This window comes from Schistosoma mansoni, chromosome 1, assembly GCF_000237925.1.
Source record: "Schistosoma mansoni strain Puerto Rico chromosome 1, complete genome".
NCBI classification, from domain to species: Eukaryota; Metazoa; Platyhelminthes; class Trematoda; order Strigeidida; family Schistosomatidae; genus Schistosoma; species Schistosoma mansoni.
In genome coordinates this window covers 51,737,428-51,761,121 of record NC_031495.1, presented here as the reverse complement: position 1 = coordinate 51,761,121, position 23,694 = coordinate 51,737,428, and the positions used below count along the sequence as shown (strand labels likewise).

The window sequence follows — 23,694 nt, the reverse complement described above, 5'->3', positions numbered from 1 at the left end:
GCACCCTAAAAAACCACCTGCTTCAGTCTGGGCACCTGGGCAGTATCGTAGCACTCACACAATTAATTGAAATGACAATTTTTTGTGACATATATATCTGGTGCCACCTTGTACAAATATTTATGTTCAAATAAATAAATAATAGTACCAAACTTTATAGCTAGCTGACCTAATTAGTTTTAAAATGTTAGTAATCCTTAAGAACACAAAATCATCAAATCAATAGCTACCAAATATCAAACAAAAACACCATACTTCGTAGTAAAGGAACATTACAAACAAAAGTGAACAACGTATTAAACGTATGTATTTGCCAAAACATTACTCAAGGCATATAATGATACCAAATAATAACAATTTTAAGAAAACTAAGTTGACTTCGTACGTATGAGGAATGATACGTATTAATAGAATTGGACGAGATGGAAGGTGTAGTAATACGCAGTCAGAAACGATAATCGGGTTGACAATCTCACTTCAGTCAACCGAAAATAAGTGACTGCTATTAGTAAACGCTAAGAATTGGACGGTTGCATTTTTCATTGAGATTTGATGTAGAACAAATATCACAGTGGGTTTCACGACTTCTCATAGTAGAGTTCGATCCACGACAGCTTAACAGTACTGGTGTAGATGGAACTAAACTCCCCAGAAGGGAGGATGATGGTCGACTGTATGAGAAGCAAAGTGGACGAGAACGACCAGCAGCAACAGATGCGCTGCGAACATATACTGAAGATGGATAAGACGGGTATTTCTGAACATATTCCGAAATCCACGAGTTTGTTGGCTCCCAGTTGATATTGTTGTTTGAGCGAGAATGTGAAGCACCCAACCCAGATAGTTGCGGCACACTGCTAACTCTTGTTGACTTGTGGATGGTAGGAACGGGTTTTTCAGTTTTACTTAGTTCAATTGCCTTACTTTTCACAATACACTGTTTTGGCCCACATATTTTAGATGACACTTTGGAGTTTACGGTATTCGTATGTGTAAAACTATTCAGCCTTTCTTTACGGCGAGCCTCAGCACGTATAGCAGAAGGATAAACCTGGCAAAGAAAGTAAAAAAAATTAGTACTCATATGTACTTAGTATCAGCTATTGTACTTCCAGGTTTTGCTATCTTGAAATGGTACAGCTATCCAAACTGATAAATATTTTCTCAAGACTTTACACTACCTAACTGTGAAGTCATTTACTGAAAAATGATAAGTCGGCATGCAAACTGATGAACATAGTGGTCGAATTATAATGACACCAGAATTTGCACATAGACGAGGTGGCAGTCCTTGAAAGACTTGTTTGTCAACTGTCTTCGTGACATTTTAGAATTCGCACAAAGTTTTTCAACCTACGTATTCACGGCTGGAAAGAAATACCCAAAAATTATAATGCAACCATTTATTTGAAAATAGTTAATCTAAGATGATAAGAGATGAAAACCCTGACACAACCTAAGTTTGGCACTACAGATGAAGCGCAAAATTTGTATGACGCTGCTGGTGTGACGAACAGCTCAGAATCCAAAGATCTGAAATTATTTTTTCATTTTAGCTCAGTGAAGTATTGAAGTTGTACAGGGTTTCTGAGTTTAAGTCACCAAGCCAAAACAATCTGAGTAAGTCCACGCACATAAAAAGAAACATCAACTTTTGAATGTATCTGATTTTATGGACCTAATTGATTATGATCGAGTAGTAGGATTGAGATAAGATAGACTCGACAGTAATGATCGCACAACAAATCCACAGCATTTAGGTAGCAATAATGACCCAAGAGGTTAAAATGTCTACTTACATCTCGGTCTGACTTAACGTTGAAAGTTTTTCTAGCCCCCAACATAGGACCAGGAGAACTTCCGATAGCGTAAGGTACAAAAGCTTTGGGTTGTTCTATTGCCTTTATTTGGGGTTTTTGAGTTTGGGTACCGACGTCTGTTCTCTCAGTGGTCGAAACGCCGTCATTCTTTTCCTTTACCTGTGTAACATCATGCGGGCCTACATAGATGTTATGTCAGCAAACTCGCATTCAAACCTTCAACTAACACTGAGGTTTCTGATAAATTATCTAGGTGGCTATCACTATACGTAATCAAGCAATTTAAGCAGTTACCCGTCCTTTGAAACAGAGAGCGTTTTGGTTGAAATATGTTTTCTGATGTCCTTGGCGTCTTCATGTACACTAAGGTTTGATGTTGAAGAGCTAAGACATTCCAAATCGTCCCATAAAAACGGGTGGTGCGAATATTCTGAATTACGTTTCCGAATCCGGAACTGTAAGCGGTCATAATACTCGTCTCTACAACTGCTTAGACACGTATACGACTTTCCATATTCGGATAGACAAACCAATGCCTCTTTAGTTGTCATACTCACCGGGTGATTCGTAAGAGCCGCCAAAAATGCACATATTTGTTTCAGTTGTCAGTAAACTTCAAACTCCAAGTTTAGTCGAATAGACAAATAACTGACTGTTACCCGTTTTTATGTATTGATGATGGTAGCTTACAAACAGATATTTCAGTGTATATCTCTTTCGGCATTTCTTAAGACAAAAAAAGTAGAATATTATTTCAAACTTTCAGTTTGGAATGGACAGTGGGCTAGGTGACCTGTATTAGTCCTAGAAATAGTGGTCTCTCACTCATTTGAACTTTCGTTTGAAAGCATGGACAGACGGAGCTTCGACCATGTGTGGAGGTAATGAATTCCATGCGTTGATGATTCGATGGGAAAGTCGATAGTCAGTTGACAAGTAATTTGTTCTAGGCTTGTAAACCGTTTTAGAATGTCCTCGTAATTTTTTTTTGTTTTTGAAGCCAAGGAAAGTGAGCGCAGATTTATCGCAAAGTATCATGAATTTGTGATCAAGTCACTTCTGGTTCTTCGATATAACAATGTAATTAAGTTTAGTTTAGTCAGTAGAGCATCACACAGGAGCTTTGCTATTTCAGAAATCAGCCTAGACACGGTTCTGTGGACCTCTCCCGACAACTCATCATCTATTTTTAGGCAGTGGCTAACTGCTTGTATGCTGTGCTCTAGTATAGGACGAACGAACACTGTATACAAAGTTGAAGAGGTTTTAACATTTACATGGCCTAAGGCCTTATGTATTGAACATAGGGTTCTACAATCTTCGACGGTTATTGCACGGTAATGTGCATTAGTTTTCAAGCTTTGTCTAACGGTGACTCCTAAGTCTTTGTGTCTTTAAAACAGTTTGGTCAATGTTATTCACCATGTATGTATCTATACTTTAATGACCAATATGCATCACAACGCACTTGAAAGCATTTATCAACGACTGCCAAATTTTAAACCAGTCAGATAATTTCTCCAAGTCTTTCGTAGCACCAAACTACCAACTTTACTTTCTATCGCCCTCCATATCTCGACAACGTCAGCACATAACAAGCCGGACGATGACAGGAGACTAGGAAGGGCATTTACATACAAGGGGAACAACACTAGCCCCAAAACTGTACCCTGAGACACCCCGCTAAGCACAGTTTCCCAGCTAGACAACTTTGAGTTCACCCACATTATCTGTTGGCGCCCAACTAGAAAGTCTTTTATCAGCATTGATAAACTGTCTCCAACCACGATATTACTGAACTCATATGGCAGCCGATTGTGAGGAACTTTGTCAAAAGCTTTGCTGAAGCCAATATAGACTATGTCTATACGTATCTTTTGATCCTTAATAGTGCACCAACTTCCACGAGCTACCAAGGAGTTGATGACACAGGAATAACCTGTTCTGAAGCCATGCTGCCTTCCAGAAAGAATCCCGTTTTCGTCGAGATATTTAAACAACTCCTTCCGAATAATTCTTTAGGGAAGATGCAAACCCACCAAAGGTTCAATATTATACAGTTGCTTGGACGAAGTCTTCGAACCCATTATATGTTGGAAAGCTGTCCTTGAAATCCGTAATTATCAACTCTAGGAATAATTTTGAAAATTAGGCGTCAGTTATTGTAATACCTACGTTTATCATCTGCCTCTTACGGAAATTAATAGAAATCTATAGCAACAGTCCCATTCTACGGGAAATTTAATTAAACATGAAACTCGGTATTAAATCTGCTTAAACATCATACGAATAATAATACAATATTCATAAAATTCACCCTAGAGTATTGACTAACTTTTGCCGAATTACTACAATTGTACACTAAATAACACCCAATCAGTATTTATGTTCGGTAGAAATGTTGATTCTCACTTACATTTTGTTAAGCAAAACTTGATATCATATTGTGAAAAATCAGATGTTACCCGGATCTGATGGCTTGCTATGCCCAGTATTATTTGGTCGTATCTTCCGAAATTAGAAGCTATGTGGTACAGAATAAAAAACAGAGGTGTACAATGAGAAGTTCAAACTACTGTCTTCTTAGTCAGATTTTCATCTTTACCAGTCGGCCTGGAAAAGAAAAAAAACGAAAATACAAGAGCACAAAGTAATACACTCCGCCCGTGGCTCTTCTAGAATTACTGCCGGTTCCAAGCCTAGGTAAAGGAGAAGGGTTGTGCATGGGACCAGAAGCCCCATCCCGTAGAAAACAACGTTGCTAAAAGCGTTGACCACATTGAACAAATTAAACTATTTAAACTCCGTTTTCCGAGTTGAAGGATCTTCATTCAGAAGAACCATGACGAATTAAACTTTACCTCACCTTTTCAAAAATTTTAACCAATAAAACTACAGTGATGTTTCAAAATTTGCCAAAAATAGTAATTATAACCTTCGGAACCCAGGATTTTATACTTAGGATATCGAGAACATCAAAAAAATTGTGATCGGTTTTTGTTCGCCACACTCTGTGCAAGCCTCTGGAATAGGTAGCCAGTAGTCATCCGCCCAAGTAAAACGCTTGCCTAATTTAGATATTCCCTAAACTGCTTTGTGGACCAATTCAAAGTCTCCCACAGGCTCGATGGAGCCTACTCAAGTCAAGCTGCAGCAAACGAAGGTCGATCCAACATCTGACCGATTGGTACCCGGTGGCCATGCACAAACTGCAATTATTCGACACCCGAATAGCCTCTGTTATTTGACATTTGACATATCGCGATCCAAACAGTATTGTATTCGTTTTCTTTCGTTATATGCTTCATATCCTCTTTTTATAGTTATTCAATAACTGTGTCTCTTGATTTGATTTTGATCTCCACAACTATTGATGTCGTTGCATATATCGGGCCTTAGAAACCCCTTGAACCACGACCCAATAAAACTTAATATAACTAATGACTACTCAGAAACTGTCCGATTATAGAGATAACAAATGATTGTGAGTTCCCTTTAGTTCATATTCAACTAGCATAAAACTTTTTATCATTACTCACACACGAATACTGTTTTCTTCCTACTAACTTATCATCCTACTCATAAACTTGGTAATCGAAAACTACTCCTTCATATTCTTCGATCAGTTATCTGTTATCATCTCTGAACCATATATAACCTCGCTAGTATCCTAAAACGTATACCATTACATATCTTCATAGCATTGTAATATACTAAATAAATGTTTAACCAACAATATATAAGCTTTAGCCATCTGATTTGCTTGTAACATGGAACTAGTAGTGATGGAATGCGACACTTAAAAGGTCAGACTGTACATACAGCGGGTGGACCCTAGACGTTTTTGGGGTGGCGGACTGCTGAGTTGAAATGAACGGGAGTAAGGTGCCATATACCTTCATTGTGACCGAAAGAATATGATAAATTTTATACGGGAAGCAGATTTTTTAAAGAAAATTGACAGATAACGGAGTGACCACTAGGCACGAACAGTTCATCATATACGAAAGCAGTAGAATAGAGGGGGGTAAAAACACCAACCATAGGTAAAAACAATGCGTCGAATGTTGTAACACTAGTGGTGAAACAGGTGAATCTGTTCATTGGTGATAGGGAAGCCTATGAGCATTGTGATGTATGGAATCCCTACGAGTCACTGAAAGGAAATTTTTGTACGTCAGGTTCCTGTTCATCCATAAACATAAGCGAATCTTCAGATGGAAATACTGTGGGATGGAATGCTTTTAGGAATAAGTCTAACAAGAAGTATTGATTCCATGTCGATTTCCGAGAACCAGACAACATCACTGAGCTGAGAATGTGCACAACGCCAACTTGCTTATGCCTGTTACCCCTCCTGAAGGAGCATAGGCCGCTCACCAGCATTCTCCATCCAACTCTGTCTTGAGCCTTCCTTTCCAGTTCTTTCCAGTTGCTATTCATCGTTTTCATGTCTGCCTCTAGTTCCCGATGTAGTGTGTTCTTTTGCCTCCCTAGTTTCCCCTGCCCTTCCGGATTCCAAGTTAGGGATTGCCTTGTAATGCACATTGGTGATTTCCCTTATGTATGTCCTATCCACTTCCAACGTCTTTTCCTAATTTCCTCTTCAGCTGGAAGTTGATTTGCCCTCTCCCATAAAACGCTGTTGCTGATAGTATCCGGCCAATGGATGTTGAGTATTTTGCGTAGACAACTATTTATAAATACTTGTACCATCTTGACGATGGATGTAGTAGCTCTCCACATTTTAGCTCCGTACAGTAGAACAGACTGTCTTGACGTTCGTATTGCAGATTCTCACTTTGAAGTTAATTGACAGTTGTTTTGGGTTCCATATGTTCTTCAGCTGCAGGAATGCAGTCATTGCTTTGCCGACCCTCCTATTTACAACTGCATCCGATCCTTCTTGTTTATCAACGATGCTTCCCAGTTACGTGAATGTTTCCACCTCATCCAGAATTTCGCCATCAAGTGTGGTTGCGTTGGTATTCTCCTTGTTGTACTTGAGAATCTTGCTTTTTCCTTTGTGTATGTTGAGGCCTATCGATGTAGAGGCTGCTGCTACATTTGTTGTATTCGTCTGTATTTGTTCGTGTGTATGAGATAGGAGGGCTAGGTGATCTGCGAAGTCCAAATCACCTGATTGATTCTGAGATATCCATTGTATACCGCGTTTCCCCTCACATGTCGAAGTCTTCATAATCCAACCAATCACCAGAAGAGGAATGGGGAGAGTAGACAGCCTTGTCTGACTCCGGTCCTTACTGGAAATGCATCTGACAGCTGTCCTCCATGCACGACTTTGCACTGTATTCCATCGTATGAGTTTTGGATAATGTTGACAATCTTTTCAGGAACTCCATAGTGTCGAAGAAGTTTCCATAATGTTCTCCTATCCACTCTGTCAAACGCCTTCTCATAGTCAATGAAGTTGACGTATAGTGGTGAGTTCCACTCAACTGATTGTTCTACGATGATCCGTCGTGTTGCAATCTGGTCTGTGCACGACCTATCCTTACGGAATCCAGCCTGATGATCCCTAAGTTCTGCGTCTACTGCGTCTTTCATCCAATTCAGCAGAACTCCGTTGAAGACTTTTCCTGGTACTGATAACAAACTGATGCCTCTGTAGTTCTCACATTTGCTCAGATCTCCTTTCTTTGGTATCTTGATGAGATATCCTTCTTTACAGTCCGTTGGCACCTGTTCCTCCTCCCAAATCTTCTTGAATAGAAGGTGAAGCATGTTTTCAGTTATTTCAATGTCTGACTTCAGTGCTTCTGCTGGTACACTGTCAGGTCCTGCCGCTTCCCGCCCTTCGTTTGTCTGATGGCTATCTCGACTTATTCGATCGTTGGTTGAGTGACAGAATTAGGAAGGTCAGTGTGGGCCGCTTCGATGTTCGGTGGATTCAATGGGGCTGGTCTATTCAGCAGTTCCTCGAAGTATTCTGCCAATCTTTTCCTCTGTTCTTGAATCTCAGTGATTGTCTTTCCTTCTTTGTCCTTGACTGGTCTCTGTGCTTTGCTATATCTCCCTGCCAGTTTCTTCGTTGTATCATGTAGTTGTTTCATATTCTCTTCTCTTGCAGCTTTTTCTGCCGTCGTTGCTACTTCTCCCATGTATTTCTGCTTGTCAGCTTTAATGCTTTTCTTCACTTCCCTGTTTGCTTCTGAGTAGTCTGCTTGTGCTTTGACTTTCTCTGCATGTGTTCGGCCGTGGTTAATTGCTTGTTTCTTGTTCTTCCTTTCTTGAATCTTGTCCAGGGTTCTTTAGTCTCTTAACTGTTGTCCTCCATCTCGATTTCTTTTTCTTGCAGTAGATTCTGTAGAGCTTGGAACCTGTTGTTGAGAGTTATCTTGAATTCGTTGAGCTTGTCAGTATCTCGAAGGAAGGCTGTATTGAACCTTTGTAATGCTGTTTCCTCAGCTATTCAGTGTTTCTTTAGCTTCACTTTCATCTTGGCCACAACCAGGTGGTGATCTGAAGCTATGTCAGTTCCCTCTTGGTTCTCACATCTTTCATTGTGCTACTGAACTCCTTGTTGGTAAAAATATGATCTATCTGGTTCTGTGTGGTGTGGTTCGGCGAGGTCCATGTAGCTTTGTGTATGCGCTTGTGTGGGAATATGGTGCCACCTATGACCAGTTTATTAAAGACACATAGGTCTGCAAATCTCTCACCATTTTCGTTCTTTTCTCCCAGTCCATGTCGTCCCATGACGTCTTCGTATCCAGTGTTGTCCTTTCCAACCTTAGTATTGAGATCTTTCATCAGAATAGTCAGGTCCTTGGTTGGGCATTTCTTGAAGATCGATTGCAGCCTGTCGTAGAATTGGTCTTTAGAGTCTTCATCGTAGTCGTTGGTGGAAATATTGTGCCACCTATAACCGACTTGTTGAATGCACATAGATTTGCGAATCTCTCTGCATTTTCGTTTCTCTCTCCTCGTCCATGTCGTCCAATTATATCTTCATATCCTGTGTTGTCCACTCCAACTTTAGCATCTAGATCCTTCATCAGGATGGTGAGGTCTTTCCTCTAGCACTTCGCTATGATTGATTGCAGCCTCTCATCGAACTGATCTTCATCGTCGTTGCTATCATTGGTGGGTGCATTACATTGGATAATATTCATTGTGATCCCCTCCTTCTTTGTTTCGAGTGATGCTTTGATAATTCAGGATCCGTGGGATTCCCGTCCTACAAGTGCACTTTGTGCCTCTCTGGACAGCATTAGAGCTACTTCCTGAGTGTGTGGAGCATTTTCCTCTTCGTGACCGGAGTACAGCAGCGCCTCTCCCGTCTCTAACCTTTGTTGTCCAGCTTGTGTCCAATGAGTTTCGTTGATTCCAAGTACTACCAATTGGTATCTCCTCATTTCTGTTGCCATTTGACTGGTCTTCCCTGTCTACCACATTGTCCGGACATTCCATGTACCTATAAAGAGTGTTGCTCTGGTTGTTAGAAGGGGCGCCGGCCTCGTGAATTCCGAAAACATTTCAGCTTTCATCATGAGGCGTAATAATTATTCCTTCAACTTCCAGGGCAGAGTTTAAATGGTTTGAATTAGTTTTTATGGTTAGCGATTTTTAAGCGAGTTGGTTTTTCTACTAGGTAGGGTCGCTAACTCCATGCCCATGCTACAGGCGGAGTTTCAACGCCAACAGAGTTAAAAAAATTGGGCCGCCTACAGCAAGCCAAAGTGTTTGCGGCATTGGACCTCCGGTTAGGATATTGGTAACTAAGCAGAAATATAAGCACCGGCCTGGGGCAGAGATAATATCAATTTAAACCAATTCCCTTTGGACCAGCTGGGGCGCTTTTTACTTCCAGAAGACTGATGGCCTTATTACTTCGAAATCTTAGGAACTTCGAAGCATATGGAGATGATCTGGTTTTTTGGAGCCACACAAATAAGAACCACCAGAGATATTTGGAGGCTCTCATAAAGCAGATCAGAGCTTGGCCTAAAACTTAACAGGAAGATGTCTCAGATACCCAAGAATAATGTTAACCTGTAAGGATATGAAGTTGAAGGTGTACCAAACAAGACCCCCGGAAAAATCCTCACGGTCAAGGATATAAAATCGCCAGCCTCTAAAGGGAAGTTGCGACAGTTCATAGAGAGAATGGAGTTTTATAGTCGCTCTATGATAAACTTCAATTAGACGGCAGCATCATTCTACAGACTTCTGAGTAACGAAGTATTTAAATGGATTAGAGAGGAGTAAAAAACGATTGAATAAATAAAACAGCTGTCAAATGACGAACATATAACGTTGAAATTACCCATCCCCGACCAACGAATGCCAGTTAGTAATGAGTGGGGGTGGAGCTCAAATAGAAAAATGTGGTTATGGAAGGCGTCAGCGGCGTTTTAAAACCTATCAAACAGAAGTACTCAGTCATTAAAAAATAATGTTGGGTTGGCAGAAAAATGCGGAGGGTATCTACCTTGTCAACGATTTCACTGTGAGATTGATCATAAGCCAATACGATGGGTAAAATCAGAGAAAGTTTATTGGGGAAATCATCACCATGAACAATGCGCCTGCAAAAGTATGATTTTACGATTGGTCACATGTTGGTAAGTGAAGTTATGAATGCAAATTATCTATCACTATCAGAGAATGACAATGATTCACTGGAAGTGGTCTTAGATGTTGACACCGTGCAGTCGGAACCAGGGATACTTGCATGCTTTCAGGAACCGGAATCAGAACTCATTGCACAAAGTCGAATACCAGCCGAAGGACCTGACTAAAGGCTAAACAAGGATGTAACTACACTTCCGAATTTGAAATATCAGGTGAGACTGAGTGTTGAAGGCGTGATGACTTGGAAAGAGAACGATGAGAGCTGGGTAGTGGAAATCCCGAGACAATTACGCTAGCAGATAATGTGAAATGGAAGCCACTAACTGAGGCATATGGATGGTGCAAGAACAACTGATTTGTAACAAAGCCAATACTGGCCAGGACTGAGGGAAGATGTGATGAAGTAGGTGCTTGCCTGCAACCAATGCCAGTAAGTGAAAAGTGGTCGATATGTACTCGGGGGTCTGCAGCCCATTCCCAAGACGACTGTGGGAGATCTGTGATCGGTAAACACTGTGTGGCGGTTTTCTCAGACGTCTACCATTTAATTGTGACACAGCCCACTACATGTTGGCCAGACGCAGTTACAATTATGACCAATCTGGAAGAACAGTGGCGAATGCAGTAATTCCACAAATTGTGGCAGGCCACAGGGTTCCGGAAATGATATTGGCAGATTAGGGTCCATGTTTTGAGGACGACGAGTGTACATCCTTCCTGGGTCACCTGAACATCAAAAGGATCCTACCAACACCATACTATTCACAAACCAACGGCTAACAGGACGAAATAATGGAACACCAAATGAATGGCTGGCAACAAAAGGAGGTAATTGGGAAACGGAACTACCGATAGTGATGTTAGCTCCTCGTGTCTCAACCCAAGAAACAACAAGGTCGTCTTTCCAGTTTATGTACGGTAGAAGACAGCAACTGCCAGGGAATAATAAGATGTGGCCGTAGAGATGAAATCATATCAAGGAAAAGGACGAATTAGGGCAAGTGATGTGAAATGTGCCACAGAAACAAAGGATAAACGTGAAGAGATTCGAATGACACCGATGGAAACAGCATATCTTCTTGCTAAGAGATAAGATGACATGTGGAGGACGGAAGATAATGGCAAGAGGCATACTTGGCTCGCAAAATCGAATTCCGAGTGGGAAGGACCATGCACAGTAAGCGAGGGACGCTGATTAATGTATACCACCAGGAAGTGCAACGTGATGAAACACGTGAATCATAGCTAGATCCAAAAGTGGATTAAGTTGATTGACAGAAGGGAACCTGTCACAACAGAACAATAGAGGTCAGCATGCCTGCGGGCTTTAAAAGTTAATGAGGGGGGAAAGTGTGGCGAACACTACTAACGAGATCGTTTGTAAGTAGAATGCGGCGGAACGCAGCGTCGAAGCTGTCACAGTCTTGAGACACAGAAAAGTTTCAATGCGTCAAAAGCATGGTGTAGGTAGAGCACTTGAAAGCCAAAAGAAAAGACGACTCGGGTGGAAGAAAACACCGCAAGATGAAAGTGGATAACTGAAGGCCGTGTATTTACATCATATAAAAACCCTGTAACTGGTCATGATATGCGTTCCTTCCGCCCACTCTCTTGTCTTACATGAGCCCGCCCAAATTCATAGGGAGCAAATGTAATAACTACACAGATATGTGCTGCAACAACAGACTTGTCAATAAATACTAGCTTCTGATGACTGTAACGGAGCATGCTTTAACACAGAATGTATTCGAACCCACACGTTTGATTCAGACCAAGAATCTTCTTTGTTAGACTAAAAAGTCACTCGTGCGACCGAGAGTATGGCTTATCTAAATATTCTTTCACCGTTGACAAATAGTGATAATGGTGTTTTGTCAGTTATGCTTAGGGCTTGCGACATAATATAAAAATCTCATCAGACCCCTCCCAAATGGGTGGAAAATGAGCATAACAGCCATACAGTAATGTGCTGCAACACCAGATTGGTCAGTAGATACTAGCTCATTGTTGGAGAAGCACGGCTCATATTTAAATGTACGCTTAGTTTTGTCATGTCCCCGTGAATACCGTGCTTAGCTCCACGTAGACGTAGTAAATCTCTATAATGGATAACCAAATAGATCAATAAACTTCTAGGACGTAGGGTAGAGCGCTTGCGTATATTTATCACCACAGCTCTGGACTGTTATTGTAAGACTAGGAACTTATGCAAAGCGCTGATTAATGAGGCTAAACTTTCGTATGAAAAACATTTGGTTAGGCATTGTGAAAATAGTTTGGAAAGGTTGTTCTCGTATATGAAGAGGGAAATCGTAGAAGTGGTGGAATCCCACCACTTTGATACAGGAAAACCCGTTATTATTGGCAGGAAATGTTGTTTTAAAAGCTGAAGCTTCATCAGAATATTTCAGTAACGTGTTCTCTACCGACGATGGTGAATGACTAACCAATAATTATGATAAAGGAAGCCTGTCGATTGATCCTCTGGTTATCGAGAAAGGGATTGTCATACGATCACTTTACCATCTCAAACCAGTCAAGGCCAGAAATCATGATGGTCTTGATCCCAGGATTATGAGAGCACTGGTGTATGTAGTTACTAAACCTCTGGCAATGCTGTCTGATATGCCTTTGCGTCAGTTGAAACTCCCAAAGGACGAGAAAGACACGATCATCTGTCCAGTTTATAAAGCGGGTAGTAGATGCTTATTTAGTAACTATCCATCCGTTGTTCTTATCAGTTTAGTTGTCAAACTTACGAAAAAATTATTCGGATGGCCATTTCAAACAATGTGGATTGGAAGAATCTTTTATCCAGGGAACAGTATGCTTTTAGGAAAGGCCTTTCACACCAAACAAATCTGCTCATTGTAAGGAGAAATTCGGCTGCAGAGAGATATAAATATGGTCCAGTATAAGTAATCTCCATAGATCTAAGTAAAGCTTTTGACAAAATCCTTCGTCTTGGCCATAAGTTAAAACTAGAAAGTTTCATGACCCATTATAGAATTATAAACTGGATAAGTAACTTTCTCAGTGAAAGAAGATAAAAGGTACGGGCATTCGAGGCTTCATCAACATGTGAATATGTAAAATGTGAAGTCCACGAAGGTGAAATCTTCGGTCGTCTTCCTTTGCTACTTTATGTAAATGACGTAAGCATTGTGGCAAAAGCATCTGTTCTACCCTCTGCAGGTGACATAAATATTTTGAGACTCACACACAGCATATCGAGTAGAATAACATTACACGATGACCTAAATCTACTGGCTGAGTAGATGTGTAGGTCGTCACTTGAAGTTAATTTCAATAGAAAATATGGTGGTGCAAATGCATAACTTAATTGATTCATATTACTGCAAAATAAGTTGACTTGTGTTACCTAAAGTAATGGACTATAAAAACCAAGGAGTCTTAATACTCAACGAGTAACTGTTAAGTCTTCTGTTAACAAAGGCACCAGGATCATATATGACATTCGTGAGTCATTTTACTACATGGACAAATAAATGTTCAGGTTTCAAGCATGAAGTGGATAAGCTAGAACAAGTTTAACGGCAATAGACCGAAACGGCAAAAGGTCTCTCTGGCTTATCTTATGAAGACAGACTGAGACGCTTAAATCTATTTCCATCACCGTACCGCAGATTATGAGATTAATTTAAGTCAACTAACCTTCTATCCTTACAACTAAAGACTTATTATGCTTCTTTTCCATAGAAAAAGATTGAAGGTTATATTTCTGACTCTGAAATCTGGTTATTATGAATCTCAAGGTCTTCGGGCTCATGGGTAACTTGCAACCTTAAATATGCATTTAACACAAAGAAATTTTTAGTTGTTAAGCTCGCCCATTTTACATCCGACTTCCTAGTACGTCAGCAACTTCATATATACTATTTTGTGTAGATATTAATCGATGATCATAACTACTAGGTTACAGACACCGCTGCTGAAGCATGTGGTTTGTATAATACCTATAGGTGAAGTCAAAAACGTAGGTTCAGGCTTTACCACTGAGTTACGAGGTACGAGGTGTGTCAAGTGGCAGACTTAGGACTTTCTTCTCAAAGTGCACCACATATATAGGTCATTATATACTTATCTACGTGTTAAAGATACAAATGTCCTTATGGTTGTACTCTATATACTGAAAGTGTAGTGTTTTGCGTGTATCGTTCAGCAAACAAGTTCGGTCGGTGGCTAATTTTCTAATATTCTCTCCTTGTTGTATTGTGTTCTAGCTTAATTGGTTTTTTAAAAACCTGTTCTTGTTTCTCAATATGACACTTTTCTTCAAGTCCCTACCTCGTCTCCTGATCTATACAACGGTTTGAAGCTTGAAGTACCACTGGTCTAAATTACAGTTGTTTCAAGCCGCCGGGTAGCACAGAATTAATCTCACCGAACAGTTGCATTTATACTCCATCTCCTAAATCTTTAGTTTGGTGTCATTTTGTATTTTTGATCCTTAATTTTCGTTTGTGACTTGCAAATTGTGTTCCTCATGCTTAGATTTATTGCACTTTATATCTTGCCTTTTACTCGCTACATCTCGGTGATTTTCCGTCTGCGACGTTAACACTGGCAAACTGAAACAGTAAATCATTTGACGCTTTACAAACTCCATCGATCTAGATGACTCAGATCTGTGTTATGTGTATTAATTAAATGAAACTCGAGGTAGGACATATATTGGGCACTGATTCAAAAAATTAGTCTCACTGACATAAAGCAGAAACTAAAAAGTGATTATATAGGAGTTATGAAGGTTCTCGGTCTATATAAAGTGAGAAAAATGGTGATGCGTTAGATTTTTAAGATACAAAACGAGTTAAGAAACGAAGCCACGCACACCATTTATGCATTTTGAGTTATGATACCTAGGGTGGCTTTAATCATTAAGTCCGCATTGTTAAAATGGCTTAAACTTACAGTCAGTAACTGCATGAATCAATGTAGTTATGAGGTCTCTTCACAGCATTTTCCAGATTCAGCAATGCTCTAGGCAGCAATCCATATTCTTGCAGGGTATGGATCATGATATTAATTACGTCCTTCAATCACTACAATCATCAAAAAGCTACAATTTTTACTGACACCTTTCATGTACGACTCTACATCCCGTCAAGTCAAAGTCGTTATAGACTTCCAATCCTCGGATAATTTAAGCGTGAAATGTTCTGTGCGTAAAAGCTGTTGCAATAGTGTACTAATTCAGTCGGTATTTCTTCCACTATGTCATTAGCATAAAAATGTTTCTTCACTAACCATGTTTCAGAATGAAGATACTGTATAAGGTACGAAATTATATATTCTGCAAAATGACATTGTAAAAACATATGTTTTATCTGTTTGCATCACATCCGAAATCTTTTCATCTAGATTGTTGTGAACTATAGTGTGAAATAACAACAACCTGAATAACTAACTGTTAATTAGTGTATAACTATGTATGCTTTAGTTAAATTTGGTCCAGTCCAGTAAACAAGTATGCGTTAGCGCATAAGAAATGTTTACAAGCGCACTGACTTACTCTTAGGTCTAAGATGGTATTCTGATGCTTAATTTAATGTGTTTATAATACAGTAATATAAATCATGTTTTTGAAAATCTTCAGCCTGTCTTTTGTTCGGACAATGAGTTAGTAGTACCCTCGTCTTCTATGTGTTTAGCTCAAAATACAAACTAAAAATGGGAAATTTTTGTGCTTGTTGTGCTTGGAAGTCTCATGACAAACCGATGGGCGAGACAAATGCCATCAATTATGGATCTGCTGTTCCTAATCATGTTGGTCATATAGGAAAATCACAACCAGGTTGCCACTCGGAATGTGCGAAGGATGGTTTATCTGGTTACCACCCTTTATCAAATGATCCTCAACATTTAAATAATTCTCATCCTTATCATCGTCCAGATAATCGCATTTCCAGAGCGGGGCACAATGGTCCAGCTCCTCCAGGAGATATGCAAGGGATGAGAGACTTTTCTTATCGAACAAAAGGGGACTTTGGTATGAGCGCCGAACCTTCAGACTTCATGCTTTCCTCAGTTTACACCCAATCAAGTACTTCAAACTTGCAGCATATCTCAGAGAGAGAACCAGATGGTAAGTCTTTCAGTCGATGATATGTTTTCATAACTAAAGTACCAAGTTAATTTGAACCTTCAACAAGCTATTTGTTAGTTGCTGTTTCGTGGCCCACTTATTTGACTCCAAGTTGGTCAAACGAGGTTGTTAACGGAATATACATCCCGGCCATCCTCGTTTACAATTATCAACTTAATTCGCGTTAGTTAATAACGGAGTAAAATAAGCCAAATATGAACATGAATTTTGGATATGTATATTTCATACACTCGTCCCACATGGACAATCAGGGAAACGAATTAGAGAAGCAGGTCAAAGAAGGCAAGTGTGCCAACTTCATTTGATAAGGCGTAAGTTAATATTTCTGACTAGACGAAAATAAGTTAAAGACATGTGATGAATGGTGTAAGTGGTACACACACGCTCATATAAAAGCAGTCAAGGTTGTAAGTGAATGACCGACAAGGTCAAAATGTGACTTTAGTGACAAATAAATTAGCCTGTCTGGAAGCTAGAGCAACCTATATGGGCTTGACATAATGTTAGACACAACAGCTGTTTGATTATGACGTTTTATACTCTAAATATTAATTACAAATTACTTTTATTATGTGTGTAGGCTGGTGGTTTTCATTTTTATGTGTTTAAGCAAATGATCTGATATACTTTTTGATATCATTCAAGTTACGTATTCGTTTCTACTCAAACTTCAGTAAACATTCGTTCATGTTATAAGTTGATTTTATATCGCTGGTTGATTGTTTGAAAAAGCGATAAGTTGTTATGGACAAAGGATTTTAATGATTGGTGATACGAAATTCCTATCGCCAAAATCAGTGAATAGAATGTTATTCAATCGACAAATTCAATGCTGTAAAGTATGACGAAGTGATGGCTGCTCATCAAGCAGCATTATTGACTTAAGCCTGTGAATGATTTGAAATCAAAGACAAGATCACTAACCCAGAGAAACTCATTTCTCGCGTAATAAAGTAACTGGTTTAGATACAGAATATGAGCAAAAAATAGATATGATAAACAATCACAGGTGATTGGAGGAAATTAGCTTGTAGGTCACTTGTTCTTCAATCAATTAAGATCTGACTGTTTTATTAATTACTAGTATCCTTTTTATTTCAACACATAAATATTAGTAGAAGACAGCAAATATATATGCGCCACACAAATGGAATGATTTGTGTGTGAGCTGGGATATTGCTCGGGCACCAAAACCGGAGCAGGTGGTTTTCTTATGCAGCCACTCCCTGCGGACCGATGGTTATTTCGGAAGCCCCCAAATGCCCTGGTACTGCCGAGAGTGGGGAGAGTCTGCTCTCTCTCTTGAAATGCTCTCACACGGCCACGTGCATACAACCTCTGCCAGGGAAGTCCTACTCACTACCTTCTTGCGGTGGGGGTGTTGTTTACGAAGTTGAGAAGACGAAAAGGGAATATCCGGCGCTTAAACCGGATTGGTGGACACGGAAAGTCCACCCAGGGGAGTTGGATAACCCTGATTCCAAACCAATAGTGCACATGGGCTCCATGATCCTGAAGGAACAAATGGCGTATGAACCAATTATTGGTCACCGGCTACCATGGGACCGCATCTCCTGACGTTACTCTACTGCTTTGTGGACTAGACCTTTAGGTCGAAGGTTCCGGATGTGGCACCCTAAAAAACCACCTGCTTCAGTCTGGGCACCTGGGCAGTATCACAGCCCTCACACAAACCAAACGGTGACTACTACTGGAAAAATTATTCTCGCTTCAATTCACATTCAGACAAATCCCACTCACAATCATTTGATAACATTCGTTTTTATTTCTTTTGTACTGCGTCACTTATGCATTTCCCTTTATTCTCATTTCGCGTATTTCATTTTTCAACTTATACAGCAGCTCGCCTATGTTAGAAACCCTGTCTTATCTAAATGATCTCAAGTCACTGAGTGGTTGGAAGTTGAATGCTTCCACAGACTACGAATATTGAAAGTCTTTCTGAAACCACGTAAACCATTCAAACTGGCCTCCTTCAACGTTCGCACACTAACTCAGATCGAACAACAGATAGGGTTGGAAATGTCCTTACAAAGTCTTAATATCAACGTCTGTTGTCTATCCGAGACCCGTATTCAAGACTCTAGTGAAGTACTACAAATTCGTTCTCCATCTGTTGCTTCTAAAAGCTTGTTTTACGTACGTTTATCTGGGGACCCTGTGGCATCTGTCTGGTTTTGCAGGCGTTGGTGCCACACTAAGCGCTAGAGCTAAGGCAGCACTAATTGATTGGGTCCCCATCAACAGTCGGTTATGTGTTGTTAGATTAGAAAGTTCCATCAAAGTGAGGGGAAATCAGTATGAGAAACGATATCTTTTCGCCATCTACGCCTACGCTACGACAGATTGCAGCTCGGATGTGACTAAGAATGAGTTTTATCACCAGTTACCTGTTCTTCTACAGAAAGTACATTCGACAGATATTGTAGTATTAGACGGAGACTTGAATGCTCAGGTCGAGCAGCTAGGCTCAGAAGAGAGTCGTTTAGGTAGTCGGTGGGGACTTATCGGTCGCAGGTCAGATAACGATGACCGGCTACTACAACTTTGCGCAGACTACAACCTGTTTCTGGCTAGCACTGACTACCAACACAGTCATCTCAGATGTGCCAACTGGGGTCCTCTCTCTGCATCTCAAGCCTGGACTCAGTTTGTTCACATCGCGATTAGCTACCACTGGCGTGATTGTGTAAAAGACTGCCCCTCCTTTGGAGTACCTGTTTGGACTCTGATCACTCCCTTATTTGCGCTAATCTTACCTTACTTTTCAGTGGCCAACAAATACACTGTCCTAAACGGATTGATGTCAGTAAATTAGTTGCAACTTCTGTTACAACTAAGTATCAAACCGAGCTAGCTTCTAGACTAGCTACCATTCCACGGAAAAGTATAGATGAGCATTGTTTGCAACTGCATGACACCATGAAAATAGCGAGTAAAGCCGCTTGTGGCTTTGCGAAATTTCCCGCTTATAACCGCTGGGCTCTTTACAACTCATCGAAGCCCGTCGATCTACTCCAGGTGACCGTGAGTTTGACCACAAATGAAGGCTATTACGCAATCGAATTGGGCAGAGCTTGCGCAAGGACTGAGAAGCGTGGTGGTCTGAGCGTGCTAATGAGATGGAAGCAGCAGCTGCATCTGGTAACTGCCGAGAGGTCTTCCAACTCACTCGAGTCACTGGCAGCAAGAAGTCTGGTGTGAGCGAAACAATCTGTGAAGATGACGGAATACCAATCACTAACATCAAACGACGTCTTGGATAATGGGCAGAGATTTCCGAGGAACAGTTCAACTGGTCTGCGGCCTCGGCAACACCGATCGGACTGTCCTGCCCTCCATGACCCGTGACGACTGCTCCACCAAATGAGGCGGAAGTCCTCAAGGAAATCCAACTCTTAAAGCGCTACAAATCACCGGGCCCAGATGACTTACCTCCGGCTCTTTTTAAAGATGGTCGTGACTTTCTGGCTAAGGAACTGACTGAGTTGTTTACAAAGGTCTGGAAGCTAGAGAGCGTTTCAACGTCATGGAATGAGTCGATAATCGTCCCTATCTTTGAAAAGGGTTCACGTTGTTCCTGTTTCAACTATCGGGGGATAAGTCTACTTCCGATCGCATCCAAACTATTGGCTTCTGTCATTCTTTGTAGGTTGTTCTAAACTCGAGAAAGACTGACTTGAGAGGAGTAGGCTGGTTTTCATTTTAGGTCGAGGATGTATTGATCATATCTTCACCCTCCGCCAAATGTTAGAAAACTGTCATACTTATCACAGGCCAACAATTGTAGTGTTTCTTGACATCAGGGCTGTCTTCGATTCGTTGGACAGGACTGTTCTCTGGGATTGTCTACTGAATAAGGCTGTGACCGAGAAGTTTATTAATATCTAAAAGCCCCTATATACAAACACCTCAGGTAGAGTGAAGCCATACAACCACCTTTCTCCATTGTTCTATTCAAGCAGTGGGGTTAGGCAGGGTTGCCTAATCTCACCATTTCTCTTCAACTTTGCTATCGACGACGTTCTGGAAACAGCTCTGATGGATGTAATTAATGGCGATATGGATCTGTTGCCTGGAGAAAGACTTCTTGACCTTGAGTATGCGGATCATATTGTCTTATTGTGCGGTGATACCCGAGCCATGCAGTCCGCACTTAATCAGTTGGCAATTAGTGTCCGTAGGTATGGTATGCGCTTCGCACCTTAGAAGTGATAAGTACTTTTACAAAACCGGCAAGACCCTAAACCTGCACTCACCCTGGGTAGTGAGCAGATAGAAGTAGTCGAGAAGTTCGCGCATCTGGGTAGCTGCGTAAGTGCTGGTGGTGGCGTGAGTGATGAGATCAATTCACGTATAGTGAAAGTCAGAGCGGATTATGTCAATCTGGGCCATCTTTGGCGCCTTCGTAATGTTAGTCTGTCTGTAAAAGGTCGGATCTACAACGCGTCGGTGAGAGCAGTTTTGCCCTATGCTTGTGAAACCTGGACTCTCCGAGTTGAGGATGTTAGACGACTGTCTATGCTTGATCATCATTGTCACCGAAGGGTTGCTGACATCCAGTGGCAACACCATGTTAGTAATGTAGAGGTTCGGCATCGTGTGTTCGGGCACAGAGACGATAATTCAATTGAAGTTAGTATCTTGAAACATCGACTTCGGTGGCTTGGACATGTTCTGCGAATGTCGTCCCAGAGAATTCCTCGTCGTGCATTATTTGTCGACGCTGGGACTGATTGGAAAAAGCGGAGAGATGGTCAGTGTATGATTTCGTGTCATGGTATGAAAAAAAGCTGTACATGACTGGTTTCTATCTGTCCTTCACAACTCCCTAGTTGTGGTCCTAGAGATGGTGCAACACAGTGGCTAGAGGCGTTATCGGACATGGTTCAGAATAGAAGCCAGTGACCATCATGCTGTAACTTTCTTTTACTTCCTTCATAAAAAGAGACGTAACCCCTTTAAGTGAAAGAATTCCCTGTGGCTGTAATTTTGCTTATTGATCTGCCCCTCCCATTATTATTTCACTACCATACACTAGTTTCTGTTCATTGTTGTACTTCTTTTTTCTTATACGCACCCCACATTTTTTATATCTTCACATTCTCATTATTACTGTGTAGCCCTTAATGGTGCCCCTTTGTACCAATATTTATGTGTTCAAATAAATAAATAGAAATGTTTCGGAGTATTGATATGTAAGTATGCGACAAAAAATTACTAGTATCTTCCAAGCGTTGGTCGTATATTTTAAAATAATCGACTGAGTAATGCTGAGTTTAGCCATTGAGTGCTAGGCAAAGTCGTTTCATTTTATTTGATTTGTATGTGGGCTGTGATACTGCCCGGGTGCTCAGACCGAAGCAGGATACTAGGCGAAAATTAGAAACCAGTCAATTAGGTTATGAATCTTCAACAACTGAAGCTGTTGAGACACATATTACGTATGTTTGACCGCCATTCGCCTTGATAGGTGATGTTTATTGATGTAGGAGGAGTCTAGAGGGAAGCTGGAGGTGATCAAACCAAGACGTGACATCAGTCCACAAAGTCAATGACAATTGAACTGAGTCATGTTGGTAAGTGCAGACTACTGGCTTGGTTGGTAAGCGAGTGATTTTTGTAACCAATATTTAGAGATTTTGAATGATGTAGCTCGAAATTGGTTAGAATGACCCAGATTCATCCACTTTTTACCTTTTCTTAGATCTCGAGTTTCAATATTTCTCCATACATATTTTTTCATTCTCCCTTGTCGAACAACATCTATGTTTAATCTTCCATATTGGTATTTCTAATACATTATTTAAACTCATTTGCAATTTATTGTGCTTATTTCTCGTTGTGTAACTTGGACCAGGTTCTCCGTTAGTTATTAATAATTGAAATATTAAAATATCAAGAGTCTTAGTGGTATCTGGAGACTCGGTGACAACAATAAAGCTTTAAACCTCAGTTCCCAATAAAATTTACTCAACATATATCTCTTTCGTTTACTTTAGCTTTGGTATCGGTAGTTATTTTCACTATTTTAATCTTCACCTTATTAGTCTCCACTCAGTATGCTGATGCGAATTGCAACAACTTGAACCAGTACACACTTGTTCCACATTCTACATTGTTTATAACCGACTGACCTATCTAGTGATATGATCTAGTACTTTAAGGAATCATTTTTAAATGTTTCCGACTATTGCAATTAATGACATGGTTCCAACTCTAAGCAAGGGTAATGCCAACTTAATGGGCGTTTTGTACTTAAAATTATAAAGTGTCCCATTAATTATGAAGCATAGGTTCATGGCCTCCGATTGACTATTTCTGAACGTTTAATACTCTTTTAAGTAAGCGTTTTTTTATTTATGGTTAATTTATTGTTGTTTATTTTAAAATAAATTTTGTACTTGTTGGGTCGTGAATATTAACAAGTTTGTGCTACACCGCGTTACATATTTAATAACTTACTGACAGTGTTCTTGTCCTAATCCATTTTCTAGATACCGAAGCTGATCCATCTTTAAATCCAACTAAAAGAACATTATTTATGCAACGTTCAAGTAAAGACATTGAAAAAAGTATGTTTTGTACTTAGTTTTTTATAACCATTCCACACTTTTGATTAATACTTATAAGTTTTTTCATTACTACTATGTTGTCTTTATCAGTGAAGAGTAAGATATCTTTTCCTAATATTCAACTTCAGTTGGTATACTGGTTAATAAACATCATTTCATTTTATCATATCACTTCCGTTTTTTCCATTTATTCAAATGTGACCGATATTTGGATGATTGTGATCGACTTTGATGAGTCCTCCTCTTGAAAAGGTTCACAAGACTTAATACTAACTTATAGCCATTGGTTACTTAGCTTCTCTTGTGTATATTTTTTCCAAAACTTTAATAATGGATTTTTCTATGTGTGCTCAGTATTGGTCAATAGTTTCATCGCATGAAAGTATCACTTTAAAGCATCCACTTGTGAATGAACAACAGGTGTCCAATTATTTTTTGAAAAGCCATTGACTCTAGAAAGCTTAACGAACTAATCAATGGATAAAAAGTGTCAGTTAGTCCATAACAGTCAAAGCAATGAAAACAAATGAAAATTAAAGGAGCTACGCGT

At 40.1% G+C, this 23,694-nt stretch overlaps 2 protein-coding genes across 2 annotated transcripts in view; one reads left to right on the top strand and one right to left on the bottom strand.

The window, feature by feature from the left end:
• Positions 1 to 416: 416 nt before the first annotated feature.
• Smp_091380 (hypothetical protein) lies at positions 417 to 2,407 on the bottom strand. Its single transcript, XM_018794789.1, has 4 exons — positions 2,115 to 2,407; positions 2,037 to 2,077; positions 1,800 to 1,999; positions 417 to 1,051 (listed from the first exon to the last, which is right to left on the bottom strand). Exons 1-4 carry the CDS (start codon positions 2,369 to 2,371, stop codon positions 506 to 508), a joined length of 1,044 nt encoding a protein of 347 aa, XP_018649166.1. The 5' UTR covers positions 2,372 to 2,407; the 3' UTR covers positions 417 to 505.
• Positions 2,408 to 16,112: 13,705 nt separating this feature from the next.
• Positions 16,113 to 23,694, top strand: part of Smp_172050 (putative cyclin fold protein) — a gene marked incomplete at both ends in the record, with an annotated part of 29,532 nt that continues 21,950 nt past the window's right edge. The window contains 2 exons of the mRNA XM_018794788.1: positions 16,113 to 16,527; positions 23,067 to 23,144. Coding sequence (XP_018649165.1) covers positions 16,113 to 16,527; positions 23,067 to 23,144 — 493 coding nt within the window. The remainder of the gene's footprint in view (positions 16,528 to 23,066; positions 23,145 to 23,694) is intronic.

What these genes read in the sequence shown, in the direction of transcription:
- Smp_091380 (XM_018794789.1), bottom strand. Translation starts at nt 2,371, where the DNA reads ATGACAACTAAAGAGGCATTGGTTTGTCTATCCGAATATGGAAAGTCG. An exon ending in CTCTCTGTTTCAAAGGACGG is followed by an intron (nt 2,078 to 2,114) that starts GTAACTGCTTAA and finishes GTATAGTGATAG; the next exon opens with CCACCTAGATAATTTATCAG. An exon ending in ACGTTAAGTCAGACCGAGAT is followed by an intron (nt 1,052 to 1,799) that starts GTAAGTAGACAT and finishes TTTCTTTGCCAG; the next exon opens with GTTTATCCTTCTGCTATACG.